At 49.8% G+C, this 14,724-nt stretch overlaps 6 protein-coding genes across 6 annotated transcripts; 4 read left to right on the top strand and 2 right to left on the bottom strand.

Moving 5' to 3' along the window:
- Window positions 1–134: 134 nt before the first annotated feature.
- Window positions 135–2,617, bottom strand: IAQ61_010758 (uncharacterized protein). Its single transcript, XM_066098922.1, has 4 exons — window positions 2,092–2,617; window positions 1,567–2,026; window positions 1,391–1,519; window positions 135–1,330 (listed from the first exon to the last, which is right to left on the bottom strand). Exons 1-4 carry the CDS (start codon window positions 2,590–2,592, stop codon window positions 657–659), a joined length of 1,764 nt encoding a protein of 587 aa, XP_065951080.1. The 5' UTR covers window positions 2,593–2,617; the 3' UTR covers window positions 135–656.
- Window positions 2,618–2,711: 94 nt separating this feature from the next.
- IAQ61_010757 (uncharacterized protein) lies at window positions 2,712–5,546 on the top strand. The gene is made up of 3 exons (XM_066098921.1): window positions 2,712–2,971; window positions 3,030–4,947; window positions 5,004–5,546. Exons 2-3 carry the CDS (start codon window positions 3,349–3,351, stop codon window positions 5,502–5,504), a joined length of 2,100 nt encoding a protein of 699 aa, XP_065951079.1. The 5' UTR covers window positions 2,712–2,971; window positions 3,030–3,348; the 3' UTR covers window positions 5,505–5,546.
- IAQ61_010756 (uncharacterized protein) lies at window positions 5,547–6,748 on the bottom strand. The gene is made up of 3 exons (XM_066098920.1): window positions 6,501–6,748; window positions 6,098–6,446; window positions 5,547–6,048 (listed from the first exon to the last, which is right to left on the bottom strand). Exons 1-3 carry the CDS (start codon window positions 6,565–6,567, stop codon window positions 5,622–5,624), a joined length of 843 nt encoding a protein of 280 aa, XP_065951078.1. The 5' UTR covers window positions 6,568–6,748; the 3' UTR covers window positions 5,547–5,621.
- An 833-nt stretch (window positions 6,749–7,581) lies between these two features.
- Window positions 7,582–7,861, top strand: IAQ61_010755 (uncharacterized protein; the record flags this gene model as incomplete). The annotated part of the gene is made up of 2 exons (XM_066098919.1): window positions 7,582–7,603; window positions 7,671–7,861. 2 exons carry the CDS (start codon window positions 7,582–7,584, stop codon window positions 7,859–7,861), a joined length of 213 nt encoding a protein of 70 aa, XP_065951077.1.
- Window positions 7,862–9,495: 1,634 nt separating this feature from the next.
- IAQ61_010754 (uncharacterized protein) lies at window positions 9,496–11,679 on the top strand. The gene is made up of 4 exons (XM_066098918.1): window positions 9,496–10,170; window positions 10,218–10,471; window positions 10,562–11,123; window positions 11,176–11,679. The coding sequence occupies exons 1-4, from the start codon at window positions 10,141–10,143 to the stop codon at window positions 11,398–11,400; spliced, it is 1,071 nt and encodes a 356-aa protein (XP_065951076.1). The 5' UTR covers window positions 9,496–10,140; the 3' UTR covers window positions 11,401–11,679.
- Window positions 11,680–13,202: 1,523 nt separating this feature from the next.
- On the top strand, window positions 13,203–14,723 carry IAQ61_010753 (uncharacterized protein; the record flags this gene model as incomplete). The annotated part of the gene is made up of 1 exon (XM_003834715.1): window positions 13,203–14,723. One exon carries the CDS (start codon window positions 13,203–13,205, stop codon window positions 14,721–14,723), a length of 1,521 nt encoding a protein of 506 aa, XP_003834763.1.
- Window position 14,724: the final 1 nt, after the last annotated feature.

Here is a 14,724-nt window from a genome sequence, read left to right as displayed (position 1 = left end):
TATGCTGCGTTATTTTGGCTTACCTTGATCGCCTCGAGTGTCCAGCAGTCGTTGATTGTTGATGAAGAGAGACTTTGGGAGTCGTCGTGTTTTCACAAAAAGCACTTTTATATCCCCCCCCCCCCACGCCCACGCCCAATTTGCCTTGCAGGGCTCTACGTGGTATTGTGGCACCGAAGAATAAGCAAAAGAGCTGTGGCAGCGAGTAAGAATTCTACCGCGCTGGAAAGAAAAATCAACCATTACAAACATCAATGGCAGTGCTCTCGTTGGCTGCCTTTGTTTGAGTACCATGATGTCGCGTGGGGAAGCCGTTTACACTGCCCAAGGCAGAGTGTGAGTGTGAAGTGGAAGGCGGAGACTATACCCGATGAGGAAAACACAAAGCGGGCATTGGGTAACAGCATGGTGGTGAGATGCAGCATGGGCCGTATGGTAGAGATACTAATGCAGCAGAAGGAAGTTTCTGACTTGCCGCCGAAGCTTGCATGTGACGTGCCGCATTATAATTGCCCCTGTGGCGGTGAATTCTATTGTAAAGACTGACTCCCACGGTACGTAGTCGTATACTGCCATTGAATATAAAGACCATAGGGGGACGTCATTCCTCGTCTTCTGGGGAGAGCTGTCTGTCGTTTGCCCTCCAAGCGGTGACATCAAGCCTCGCGGACAGAGGGGGGCTTGGGCCGCTGGTACACGCGCTTGCCGCCCACCCACGTTTCTCTAACAGTCACTTGACGCAGATCTTCCAGGTCCATTGACTCTAATGGCTTATCAAGGACAACCCAATCCGCGTACGCCCCCACATCAATGACTCCAGCTTTGCCTTCGAGGAACGCACCGTATGCTGGATGGACTGTAAAGCCTTTCAGGGCCTCTTCGAGTGTAATCGTCTCTTCAGGATACCAGCCAGTCTTTCCACCGCTTGGATCGAGTCCAGTGCGAGGGCTTCGCCGCGTCGTGGCTGCATACATGCCCTCAAAAATATCCGCTGGCTCAACCGGGAAGTCACTTCCAAGAATGGGCCGTAGAGGCAGCAACGAACGCATCCGGTACGCCTCATTCTGCGTACGTTGCTCGCCTAGTCGACTTTCGGCGTATCCCATATCTGAGGTGGCATGTGTGGGTTGGATTGAGGGAATGATGCCGATCTCCAACATTCTTTGTTGATCATCCGTGTGGATGATTTGTGCGTGCTCGATTCGGAAGCGGTATCTTTGCTGACATTCGCGAAGGCTGGACTTGGGGCACAGTGTCTTCAAGGCAGCCTCGAATGCATCAACTGCTAACCTATTGGCCAGATCACCAATGGCATGAATGTTTACCTGATCTGAGATTTCGATCCCATTAGCACACCGATTTTATGATTTCATTCATCGCCTAGACTTACAGCCTGCCGTCGCCCATTCAAGGGTAACTTGCGAAAGAGCGGTTGCGTTGACGAGAAGCGAGCCAACTGAGCTCGACTTATCAGTATACGGCTCAATCATCGCGCTACCCCAGCTACCCAGGGCGCCATCTAAAAGACATAAGTATGTGCACATTCTTTGGACCAACGGTATATACCTCCAAATAGCTTGACACCTTGGACGTGAAATTTGCCATTGGGCGTGGAGATTCGTTCTACAGCATGGGGGCAAAACGTGTTCCTGACATCGCATTCGATCATAGCGTTGACTCGCACCGTCCAATCTTCATCGTTCGACAAGTCCTTGTAGAGTTGCAAGTCATTAGGAACAACACCAGCGTCATGCATGCCCACAATACCTAATTTGTTCAGCTCGATCATTGCGTCTTTGACAAACTTTGTTCTGCGTGCCCTGTCGGGCTTCGGGTAGACTTTGAGGACGATGTCCATAGCATTGTCGCAGAACACACCCTTTGATGGTATCTCACCACCAGGAATATCAGGTAATTTGGATGGCAGCAGATCAAGAACCTTGTCTGACACCCATATGCAGTGTACATCTACACGATCCAACATGACGTATAGGTTCTTAAACCTATCATCGATCTCCAAATCGGACTTTTCAGATCAGCGAAATTAATATCTCGAGAGGGAATAGATTGAGCAGTGCTGCTAGAACATACTGAAGTAGGCCATTTACCTCCGAAGTTGGCTTGGTCCCATCCTACACCTCTCATCCATTCCTTCTTCGAACCTGTTTCTGGACGAGCGGCTTTGTACTCTTGCAGTCTCCTTTGCACTTCTTGCATCGACCCTGCACCGAAGACATTGACAGAATCCAGCGATTCTCCAAACTGAAGCAGATGCCCATGTCCATCCCAAAGCCCTGGGATCACATGGCCATCTCGCGCATCGAGCCGTTGTAACACAGTCCAAGATCCTTCCGGGACTACTTTGGTGAATTTGCCGTTGAAGACACTGAAGCATTTGGCATCACTCCCAACTTCAGAGAGCGTCTTGACCGACGCGTAACAGTATGTTGTTGCGAGGAGATTGCGAACTACCTTGAAGGCTACATGCTCAGCAACAATGTGGAGGGCAAAAGCCGGTGCGCCAGTCTGGAAAAAGAGTGCCAACAACACAAGAGGTATCGAAACCAGGAAAAGATTAGACAAAGAAGGCATCTTTCGCTACAACATCTAAGACGCCTTCCAATTGATCGTAGTGAGAATGCGGTTGCTCAAAAAAGGAAGCACTTCGTGAAGAGAAGGGGGCGGTCACGATACACTAAGCGAGCACCAATCAAGGGGAAGCGGCAGTGTAACCGTCATTGTTGACGTATTGAAAACAACAAACTTCAACTCTGCCTAGGTGATCATTGACAGCATAGCAATGATCATCGCAACACAGGCAGTCTTCTTTTGGCGATCCTCTCGCTTTGGTCGTAGACCGCTCGTCTGATTCTGGGCAATTCCTCGAGACATGAGAACAGTCCTGGGTTGCAAGGGCTCACGCACTCCCATCAGCTGCGGCAGGGCGACACTTGCGCCTTATGTCTCTGTAGTATGCCCTATTGGAAAAGATACATGAGATGGCACCAAATATCTAAAGAGGAAAATAGGCAATAAATCTCTTGTTGCGGCTAAGATACTTGAGCTATGGAGGATTGGAAAGGCGGTGTAGGCAAACTGGTACGACTCACCCATACAAACGCGAGTTTTCATTCTGATAGGAACCGGCTCATCTTGGCATGAATGGGCATTGGACAGAGACACCAACTGTTCTTCGTAAAAGGCTAGGCATGCAGCACGCCTGGTTTGGGGGCCGGGTTGTGTCAATGCGTACTTCGACAAAAGCCGATGGGACTATGCATTCGAAATGTCTTGCAAACGACACCTACACCTCAATCGCAGTCATTAATGATCTCGGAGAATTAGTTCATGGCTGCGCGTGAGCTTGATGAGCTTCGCAAGCAGCTGGAGGTCCTTCAGAGGTCGCACGACAACTTACTAAAAAGCTTGTCCGTTTCAAACGAAAACCTCGGAGCCTCCGATGTGGGACAACTCCACCGCTCAGCAACTCGTCTAGGGGACAATGCAGTTTTCGCAGACAGTTCCACCTTGTCCGATGACAGCAGCGATGACGAGGAAGACTTCTTCGTGCGGGCAGAGTTGCCTTCGCAAACATTCGATCATGAGCATCTGCGCGAGCATCTGAAAACACATAATTGGACTGAACATGGTCGAGAGATCCTGGCGTCCATTGTATCAGACCCTGCAAGGCTTTCAAAGCAACCCCATCTATTCCACCTGGGACCTGGTCCAGCTGATGATCGAAGCCACTACTCGCATTTTCAAGTCTACAATGTGGGAGTGAACGGGCTACCTGAGTTAGTCGAGACCAGCGACTCTGAAAATGGCATGTCCAAGGCTACCGAGATCTGGCACGCGATTCGGGATATTGGCAAGAGCAAAGATCAGACAGTCGTGGGACGCATCACTGTCGCACGAGAGCCATCGCCCATTCTTTTTGGGGCTCTTCATCTTACACTACATAATGCATTCGACATGGACGAATTATTCCAACACCTTGTACAGACAGAAGCATCATCTGCACACATGTTTCGAACTTTCAACGAGGATCCAAGGCATCAGAGGAGCTTCTTCTTCAACTTCGAATATTACACAATCATTGGGGAGGAATGCAAGCCAATGCAATGGCAGCGTGCTGACAAAGTAACAAAGCCTTCAGACGAACACATACCGCTAAGTCGGTGTGGTGCAGTCGTTGCCTTGGCTCTGTTTGATGACAATCCTCGCCGGCTCCGGAACAGGGGACGCCGTGCTAAGACCAAATATGGATGGACTCATGATGTTTGGTCTCCCTGGCAAGTGCTACAGCTAGAATGTTTCCCGGATTGGAAGTCTACCCCGGTCAACGGTACACCATATACCTTTGAGACAGGACATCGATATCTGAATGGTGCTGAAGCGTTTTTACATGCTCTGCTCACAGAGTACCGCGATGCGAGGAAACGATATGATGAGATATACAAGCGAATAACTGAGCTTGTTACTCCCCCATTGGGATTCCTGTTCGATGAGGAGCTGCGAAACAAAAGACTATTCGAGGACAAGGATTTCACTTTTACAAGACGATATTTCTATGCCCACCAAGCGCTAGGCTACGTCAACGATAGCATCAAATCCATGATTGACGCATTTGAAGACACCTTTACGGAAGATGTTTGGGAGGGTCAAAGCAAGACGCTCTGGCCGTTGTTCGAAGAATCGCCGCGTAACGACCATTGGAAGCGCCGACTAAGATCTTTACGGCTACAATTCGAGCGTGAGATGAAGGAATTACGGATCATTCAACGAGAGAACAACGAGCGCCGCCACGAAATTGATACCCTACAAGAACAGCTCTTCTCAGGAACTAGCATCCAAGAGTCGCGCAAATCTGTCGAATTGGCCGATGTCACTGTGCACCAAGGTTACAACATCAAAGTCCTTACAATTGTAAACTTATTCTTCATGGTATATTCGTCCCGCTCTTTTGTCGCATTCCTCATGACAAAGCTAAGTAATCATAGCCTCTCACGTTCGTGACCTCTATCTACGGCATGACAAATATGCCTGAACACCCTTTCCCGTTCTGGCCTTTTGGCGTGACGCTGGCCGCCATATGTATCCCCTTCTTCAGCATCATTGGCTTCCTGTCAACCAAGTACGGCTACAGCATCTGGGTGCAGAAAACCAAGGAGTTTTGGCGATGGATACGTTCCAAGACCAGATCGGCGGTACCAAACGATACAAATCTCGAGCCACCCATTAGTCGCGTAAACCGCACGCTCTCGACGGAAGAAGGTATGAGATCGAGATTGAAAGAGAGGGAGGCAGTGCCGAGGCGTAGCAGTGCGAGGCCGCCGCCGAGTCATCCGCATATTCAGCGCATGGTCGAGAAGATGGGAGAAGGTAGGACCAGTGGGCTGACGAGGTTGGGGACGGTAGTTGGTGATGATGCGGCTAGCGGGGAGAAGGAAGGCAGCCAGACGACAACGAGAGATACAGTGATTGAGATCAGAGATGCATAAAGCAAGAGACAAGTAGAAGGAGCAGTTAACTGTAAATAAGATTGCTACTCTAAATCACTTCGATGTGCAAGATGCGAAGGCCGGATGTTGTGACAACACGCTATGACCCGACTTCCGCTATATTTTCGACTGTCTACCAGCCGAAAATCTCGCGCCCCCATCCACAGCGATATCCTCTCCGTTCACATATGCCGCCGCAGGACTAGCCAAGTACACCATAAGTCCCGCTATATCCTGCGGCTCGCCCAGCCGCTTCCGTGGATTATACGCCTCGAGCTGCTCCCTACCCCCCAGATTCTCAATCAACCCGTTTGCAAGCTTGGAGGGGAAGAAACCAGGCGCGACGGTGTTGGTGATGATGTTTCGCGGACCGAGCTCAATGGCGAGTTGGCGTCCCAGATGGTGTGCTGCAGCCTTGGAGACGCTGTACATGATTGTGCCGTGCTCGCCGACATGGGGGACTGTGGTGGCAGCGGTGGAGGAAACGATGATGATGCGTGCGGGATCGGTGCGCGTACCGGCGCGTTCGAGAAGAGGCGTGAAGCTGCTGATTTCAGCATCAAAACACTATATATGGGAATCGTCATTCGTACAGTCGTGCGAGGTTAAAGACACCTCGTACATTTAGATCCAATACCTTCTGGCTGGACCAATCTGGCGTAGGCTCAAAGGGGCCGCCCCATGACGCGCCAGCATTGCATACAAGAATGTCGAGCTTGTCTTCGGTTGCTTCGACTATTTTGACCAGACAGGCGATGTCTTCTGTGTCGGCGACGTTGGCTGCTATTCCAATGGCGATGCCAGAAACAGGAAGTCGGTTGAGCTTCTCGAGTGCTTGGTCGATGCCCTGCTCGCCCTCACTCTTACGTGCTGAGATGAAGACTTTCTGTGCACCTGCTAAGAGAAACGCCGTCGCAGTATGGAGACCGATGCCTCTCGAGCCTAAAGTACGAATGAGTATGAGTTATCTGATGTCTGGCATAGTTGAAACCGTACCCCCAGTAACCAGCGCGACTTTGCCCTCAAGGCTGAAAAGACTGTCGAAATTTCTTATCTCAGACATGGATATCAACAACCCCCGGGGTAAGTATGATGGACAATGAGCGCGCACTGGAAAATCGCGAATTGTGCCATATCACCCACTGGGTCCGATGGTGGAGGTTTGCAGAACTCAAGCTCGACATCCTCGGCATGACGAATCATGTGGGGCGTCATGCACCCCCGCGTTCCCTACCACGAGCGACTCGAACTTCCTGACTGTAGCATCACTGCCTCATGGAACCAAATCGCGTGGCTGCGCTGGCTCGTAGGCCTTGGGAGGTAAGGCATGTGCCTCAATCATGTACAGTGTATTAGTCGAAAGCCTTGGTGTAGGAAGCCTTGGTGATGTCTTATTGCACCTACCTACCCGCGACTCATACGTTTGGCTTCCCCCTCCGCGCTCCCCACAGTCTAGATTTCCAAGCAGAGCGTCTAGATACACCAGATTGGATTGAAGCAAATCACTCAGGCCAGATAGGTTTTCTTCCGCTGTACTATGCATACGTGTAATTGGTACGCTTGTTGCATAGTTGCGAAGCACCAGATACTGACATATATCACGAAGAAGTTCAAGTATGAGAGGTTTCTTGGAGGTCATCCCAGAATTCAAAGTCACACACTTGCAAGTAGCCCAGCGATGATGTTAATGTTGAGCAAGAAGCCAGAGACAATCAAGTAGGATCTCAGCGGTGTGAAAGATAATTCAAGTTTGGGGAGTGAAAGAAGTCACATACGATGGTACACTCGTGCCAGCCGGGTTGAGAGATGAGTAAGTGCGAGAATCCCACACGACCAGGATAACCAATTCAGCATAGTTCTGGACGGATGGATAACCTTGTCATAAATTGTGAGTACAGATTTCGCGACGAAACTAACCAAGAGATTGCCAACGGTAGACCTGGTGAACTCTACGTTCGCCGTCCAAATATTTGCATGGACTATTGGTGTTGACCTCAAGCCACCAAGGAGGCCATTCCACCAGATGGCTGGCTACGACCGTTGATGTTGCGAGTGTAGCGGTAAAAAATGACTGGATATGGATCGTCGATCGAAAGAAGGTGATCGCCCCAAACATGCACTCACCACCCAAATTTATGCACATCAGCAACTGACTCGCATGATAAGAACTTATCAAAGTCAACGCTGTACAGGTTGCCCCCGCCCGAATTGAAGCCATCTTCATACAATGCAATGCCGTCACCGACGCGGCAGCTGTCAGCATCACTCTCGACGGACAGGAGTGGCCGCGCGCCTATATCACGCCGAAGGACGAGTTCAAAGATAAATTACAAAGGAACATATACATCCACACATGAAGAAGAAGCTTGGCAGACATAAACAGCTTGAGGCGGCATTGAATTCGTAGAAGAAGTGCCCAAGTTACAGTCGGGAAAGACTGTGAGGAATGTTGTTAAGAGGGGGCGAAGAGGTCCGCGGAGAGAATGATCGAGACCAAGGTTGAGACCAGGACGAAACTGTAGGTTCTATAGTACAGTATGAGCCTCTCTTGGCGACTTAGACCCCTTTCGTCTTCTGCAAATTACGGCATCTTCGGAACCGTATGCTTGTCACAGTCATGCGTAGAGACGCGTCGCCGAGGAAAAGGATGCCAGCCAAGTCGAACGACGGCCGTGGACATTGCATGAGGCGTATAATCCGTATAGCCGATGTACATCTGTTATTACCCCTCAATTTCCACCAGTAGCGCGCGATGGGGTGTCAGTGAATCCACTGTCTCATGTTCTACCAAACTCAATACACAATGCTCACTAGTTGTGCTCCTCATACCAGACAATGTTTTCGATAAGATGTTAGGATAAAGAAAGGAATAAAGGGTAAAAAGTCTACATGGTATAGCAATTCCAATAAAGATTACCGTAGCTAAGCTGTAGTGTATTTGAACCTTTGAGTGGGCCTCATCGTCTTAACCCCAACGCTCAGCCACCTCTACATGACTTAGAGCGCTTTAGGAAGTAGATACTCTACAAGTCACACTCCTACCCAGAGACTATCACACACAGTTTTAACCATAGTATTTCCTATTCGTAAACCAAATATTAGCAATACTAAATTCGTTCGACATCGCAAATCCTTTTGCACTTTCTGAATCCCCAGGGTTTCCTAGTGAATAGGGACCATACCTATAGGATTGCCTTTTGATATCTGCATTTCCATTCATCAGACTGCCGCAGTGATTTGCAATGCCTAAAGCTGATGTAGATTTCTTAGACGTTATTCCTGCATTGGCGTGTGGTCGTGGAACTTCCCTCGTGTAGATGTTATATCATATGCATCTGGGATTAGGATGTGTTTGGAACATGGGCAGGAGAGTTTTAAAGTATAGAACACGATATATAGGCGGAGGTGGTGAGGAAGTGAAGATAGGTAGGAAAAACAAGTCTCCTGGTTGCTTGAAAGGGGCGAATTCTTGAAGACGTGTATTGGTATGGGTATTAATTTTGGTTAGAGTTAAGGACATGTGTATATAGGTATAGAACAAGCGTTTCTAGTCAGATATTAAAGACATGTCTCTATAGCTTGATTCTAGGGTGAACTTGGATATGAGTACACTCAGTGTTTGCCCAAAAGTATATCGTGTATAGATGGGTCTTGTGCTAAAAAGCTATAATAAACACATGTATTTTGATAACCATGAAGTTGCAGCAAGATTTTAGGGGGGATAAAGTTTCGAAACCCGGGGACGCATTCTGCAACCATGTTTTGATTTGTAGATGACTGCATCTCCATGCCCTGTACCTGGTACCACCATACAGCGATTCCTCGGCCCTAGCATTCTGCAAGCCAATCTCAGTCGACTCCTCAAACAAACGACTTGGTAAAAACCCATCACCGCAGACTGACTAATCCGGTTTTATGCACCTCTTCGTGACATTCTTGGCTTTATGCATAATCGCCACTTCGGGTAGAAACATTTTATCAGCAAGGCTGCCCCACTGCGTCCAACACCATGACGCCCGAACTTGCTCCCACCACATCCCCGACCGTCTCCGAGCATATTCGCAATATGCGACGATGAGCAATCCGCCATATCGCGCCCTTGAAGATGCCGATGGTGAATCGCGTCATGCCGCTATACTGCCGATAACACGCCGTCGACATGCCGCAGATAAATGGATACTGACAGGATTTCTTTTTCATCAACGCCGGTGCCACGCCGCTCACGTGCTGGACGGATATGGTCGTGCATACTGACCACCTTGAACGCTGTACACTCATCCATACCGTCGCTAATTGGTAGTTTAGCAGAAATGGTGCCACTCTTGCACTACATGATTTGAGTGGGTTAGTGGTCAAGAATTTCTGGATGCGGATTTCAGTGGAGCGATGATCGTTGAGCATCCGGCAGCATGGATCGAACGGCATAGAGGAGATAGTGCAGTATGTTGTTGATGTAGGCAGGTTGAGAGGATTATCGGCATGCGGGGATGGCCAAAAGTGGGTTGTGATTTCTTGTATGAGAGGTATATAAACATCAGCGTTGTGGGCGATGGAAGTGTTCATCATCCATCGAGTTACTCTTGATTTCCTACCATAAAACAAAGACAATCACCATTTCTACATATCAGGTTTGATTATGCCTCTTACCAAGTACAAAGCCGCTGCCGTATGTCCCTCCCATCGTATATCATGCCAGTCCCTGACAGCACTTAGGTCACTTCAGAGCCGGCATGGTTCAACCTAGAAGCTGGTGTCCAAAAGACAATTGACTTCATCAATGAAGCCGGGCAGGCAGGCTGCAAACTCATTGCCTTCCCTGAAGTATGGATTCCTGGCTACCCATACTGGATGTGGAAGATCAATTATCAGCAATCGCTTCCCATGCTGAAGAAGTACCGCGAGAATTCCATGGCCGTGGATTCTGACGAGTTTCGACGTATCAGGAGAGCTGCACGGGATAACCAGATGTAACATCCCCCTTTCTTACGTTCACCAATCGACTATTCAGTTCTTTTGGTAACGGATCCATGAATACGTGAGCCACTGACACATCACAGCCATGTCTCCCTCGGCTTTTCCGAGATTGATCACGCAACCCTCTACCTCGCCCAAGCTCTCATCAGCCCTACCGGCGAAGTCCTCAACCACCGCCGCAAAATCAAGCCTACACACGTTGAAAAGCTCGTCTACGGCGACGGCGCAGGCGACACCTTCACCTCTGTCGTTCCCACCGAGCTCGGCCGCCTCGGCCAGCTAAACTGCTGGGAAAACATGAACCCATTCCTCAAAGCGCTCAATGTCTCTGCCGGCGAGCAAATCCACATCGCAGCTTGGCCCGTGTACCCAGGCAAGGAAACCCTCAAATACCCGGACCCCGCGACCAATGTTGCAGATCCCGCGAGCGATTTGGTGACGCCGGCTTATGCGATTGAGACTGGGACATGGACGCTTGCGCCGTTCCAAAGGCTGAGCGCTGAAGGCCTGAAGATGAACACACCGGAGGGAGTGGAGCCTGAGACCGACCCAACTACTTACAATGGGCATGCGCGCATATACAGGCCGGACGGATCGTTGGTGGTCAAGCCGGACAAGGACTTTGACGGACTGCTGTTCGTGGATGTGAGTACCTGCTTTGCAGCTTGTGCGTTTCAAGGTGCTAATCTTCAATTAGATCGATCTTAACGAGTGTCACTTGACCAAGGCACTGGCGGACTTCTCGGGTCATTATATGAGACCTGATCTCATTCGCCTTCTTGTTGATACCAGACGCAAAGAGTTGGTCACCGAGGCTGAAGGGAACGATGGTGTCAAGGCTTATAGTACTCGTGAGCGTCTTGGGTTGAATTTGCCCCTTGATGGTTCGAAGGAGGACGAGAAGGTTCCGGTGGCATTGTAAAATTGCCGGCTTCGAGATGTAAGATTGTTTGAAGATTCGATCCGTGTATAGTCAATATCCACTCAATAATTCATCCTATAAGTTGATTGTTCCAGTTGAAGATTCTCGGGGTCTCCCCAAGTGACATGAGAGCCAAATGCGCGCAGTCGTCTTCCAGTTCTACGGCCAAGGGTCGTGCGAATGTGACTAGGTAGCCCGCAAAACAAACCGGTTGTTGCGCCACCAATAGCTCAGCCTTTCTTTTTCCTCGAATATGCTGGTCGATCAATGTGTTTGTTCTGTTGCGAGAAATGGGACAGTTTGAATTGGTAAGTGAAGTGTCACGACAGCCTCGCGTCAATCGGTGCGACGCGTCAAGGGTCCAAGCTCCCAGCCCCAGCCCCCTTTGCCCTGTTTCAATCGAGTTACGAGCATGGCATCTTTCACGGTCGACCCTCAACGGCCAGATGGACATGCACCTAAATTTTAAACTTGTCTTGCCCGAAGTGAAAGTCAAATTCAGGCATTTCCAATAGAGAGGATACCTATAGCAAGTACCGGTAAGATGATAGGCTGAAAATATCGACCTGCGCAGTTACAGACGTCTCGGTCGCCTCAGAACCTATTGAGCTAAACATCAAGACAGAACACGAAATGCCGCGATCCAGACGCTTGCAGATATGAAATTCTGGCCGAAGACTGTACATGAACATCAGAGGTATAGCTTTATTCACTGGGGAACGATGGCATGCCATTAGCTTGCAACCTGACCGAACCCCATGTTCCTTCATCAGATACCTACGACCCACAAGCGTATTGGCTTGGGAATTCGGAAATGGTAGTCGTCATCAATGACCGCAATCTCTATAGCAATTGCGTATGCAATGCCGAAGGAAGAATATGCATGTTAACAAGGCGCCTCGAGCCAGAAATTTCGAATGCCTGAACAGCTACCGTACACGACTACGCTTTTCATCCAGCTCTCCTGACCTACCGAAACCAAAACAAGGGCCGCGCCTTCGTGGATTACGACCGAACGCAGAATGGCGTCGAATGTCTCTACATGGAAATGTGCGCCTGCTGATTGCAAACAACATCCGCAGACCAAGCCATGCACTCGAGACCGCATAAAGTAAACACTACCGTGCGACTAGTTGAATTGCGCCCGCCACTGCATCAAACTGAACTTGCCTTTATCCTTGCACTGGTAAGGAGCATGGAGCCGCGCCAAAGGCCACCGAGCAATTTCATCAGCGAATCTGGTAGCAACGTCAAGTGCATTGCAGGCATGTGCATGAATGTGGATGCCATCTGTCTTATCGTACTCAGTGCAGCCTGTTCCCATAATCATCCGGAGAAGGAAGACTGGCCAGTATGCAACTGCGCAGAGTAGGATTTTGGTACCGATTGCGATTGCATTAGCCAAGGTCAGCTACCGCATCTTGCTTGTTGTGTTTGCGATATCTTAGCAACAGCGACTACCTGGCCTTCTCTCAGACTCTGCATTGCCATGGGAACGTCCATGTTTGTGTGTATCAGGTCCACGATCTAGTTTTTCTACAAGCAAGAGCCATGGTGCAGGAAACCTGATAAGGGAATTCAGTTTCCCTAGCAGCAGAGTGCTCCTGGTAGATGGGCACAGTAGTGATGTCCCCACTGTCAATAGCTCTTGTTTCCCAGGTATAAGTATCTCACAGAACTTGTTGTTCTGTCTTTCACTACACACTCTCCTCACTTCAGCCCTTCCACTACAAGCTCTTCTCAAATCATCCCCTTTCACTACACGCTCTTCTCAACTGAGCCCCTTTTATATCAGCTTTAAAATGAAGCGACTTTTCACTTTGTTCACCATCACCGTGTTGGCCTTTGCCGGCCTAACATGGGGCTTGACAACCCCACCTACAGACGCGCTAGACTTCAATGAACTCCTCGATGGCTCCTTGGGAAACATGCCTGCCCTGTTCTTGGTATCACAAGGTGCTCTCCTCGAGGTCTACGCTGCCGACCCGCCCCAGGGTGTTGCCTTGGGAGGAGACCTTGCAACCGCAGCCACCACTTCCACAGCCACCAATTCCGCCGCCCCAAGTACACAGCCAGCAGATGTACCCCGGACCGGCAAGGAAAATGGAGCAGTACTGGGCGCTTTCATCAGCACCTTACTTCTACCCGCCGTTATGAATGTTGTTGATGGCACGGCTGCGGGCGGCATATGCAAGTCGCTCGTATCCGGAGCAGGAGCGATGGTAGGTTCTGTTGTCGGACAAGAAGCTGGCAAAAACCTCTACCCCAACGGCACATCTCTCGAAGAAGCCTCGGAATTCGAGCAGGGCGTCATACCAGGGACATTCATTGGTGGTATCGCCGGCAGCAGTGTTGGTACAGCACTTTCGAAGACACTTTGCGCCAAGCTGGTCCCTGACCTTGCGAAAGTCTTTGACGGATTGAATCCTGATGCTGTCACCAAGATGTCTCGCGTCCTCAACCGCGGCCTGACAGATGTCCTGACTTCACATCTAAAGGATCTCGGCGTGCAGCCCGCCAAAGCACTCAACTTTGCGCACCAAATGGGAGAGACGCTTCGACTGGCGGATACAGTGGGTATGCCCGACGCTTTCGATTTCCTCAATCGCGAACTTGTCAGCAATACAGCGGATTTGGCAAAAGCAGCAGCAAAGGGATTTAAAACGACGCCTGCACTAAACAGCCTTGTCAAGCTCAGCACGCAGACTTTGTCAATGGGCGTTCCTTGGGAGGGATCACCGCTTGGACCTGAAGAGGGACCACTGAGTGCATTGGACGCTTTCACTGGCCAATACAAGCAGATTATGGATTTTGCAAAAAAGGTTCCTGGGGCGCGCAAGGCTGCTGAAGGTCTATCAAAAGCCACGAATCGTCTTCATTCCGCTACATCGAACGCCGCAAAGCTTCTACGAGGCGGATCCTTGAGTAATGCGCTTTCCGCATTGGACGGGGCAGCGGACGAAACTCATAGTCAGTCTGAGGTCAGAAACAGGGCACACGAAGATAGAGGACGAAGGGTCACAACGACCTCTACCCTCACCCTCACCATTACCTCGGTGCAAACGAACGATGTCACGAGTATGCATACAGTTAAAACCACGAAATCGCCATCCCCATCTCATAGTTCCTGCTCGTTTACCGCGGCCACGACAAGGCATGTCACGGTCACTGCTAAGAAGACGATTACAGAGACGGTTACAAAAGTCGTGCCTAAGCTCAAGGTCAAGAAATGTCGTACCAAAACTGTAACAAAAACAGTCAGAGCCCCTGAAGAGGACTCGGACTGTGGGTCTTTCAGAAGCCTATTCTCCCTGTGTGACTGAT

The sequence above is a fragment of the Plenodomus lingam genome, assembly GCF_022343315.1.
Source record: "Plenodomus lingam strain CAN1 chromosome Unknown contig_9, whole genome shotgun sequence".
Classification (NCBI taxonomy): Eukaryota; Fungi; Ascomycota; class Dothideomycetes; order Pleosporales; family Leptosphaeriaceae; genus Plenodomus; species Plenodomus lingam.
The sequence above is the reverse complement of the archived record's forward strand: the minus strand, read 5'-3'. Positions and strand labels throughout refer to the sequence as shown.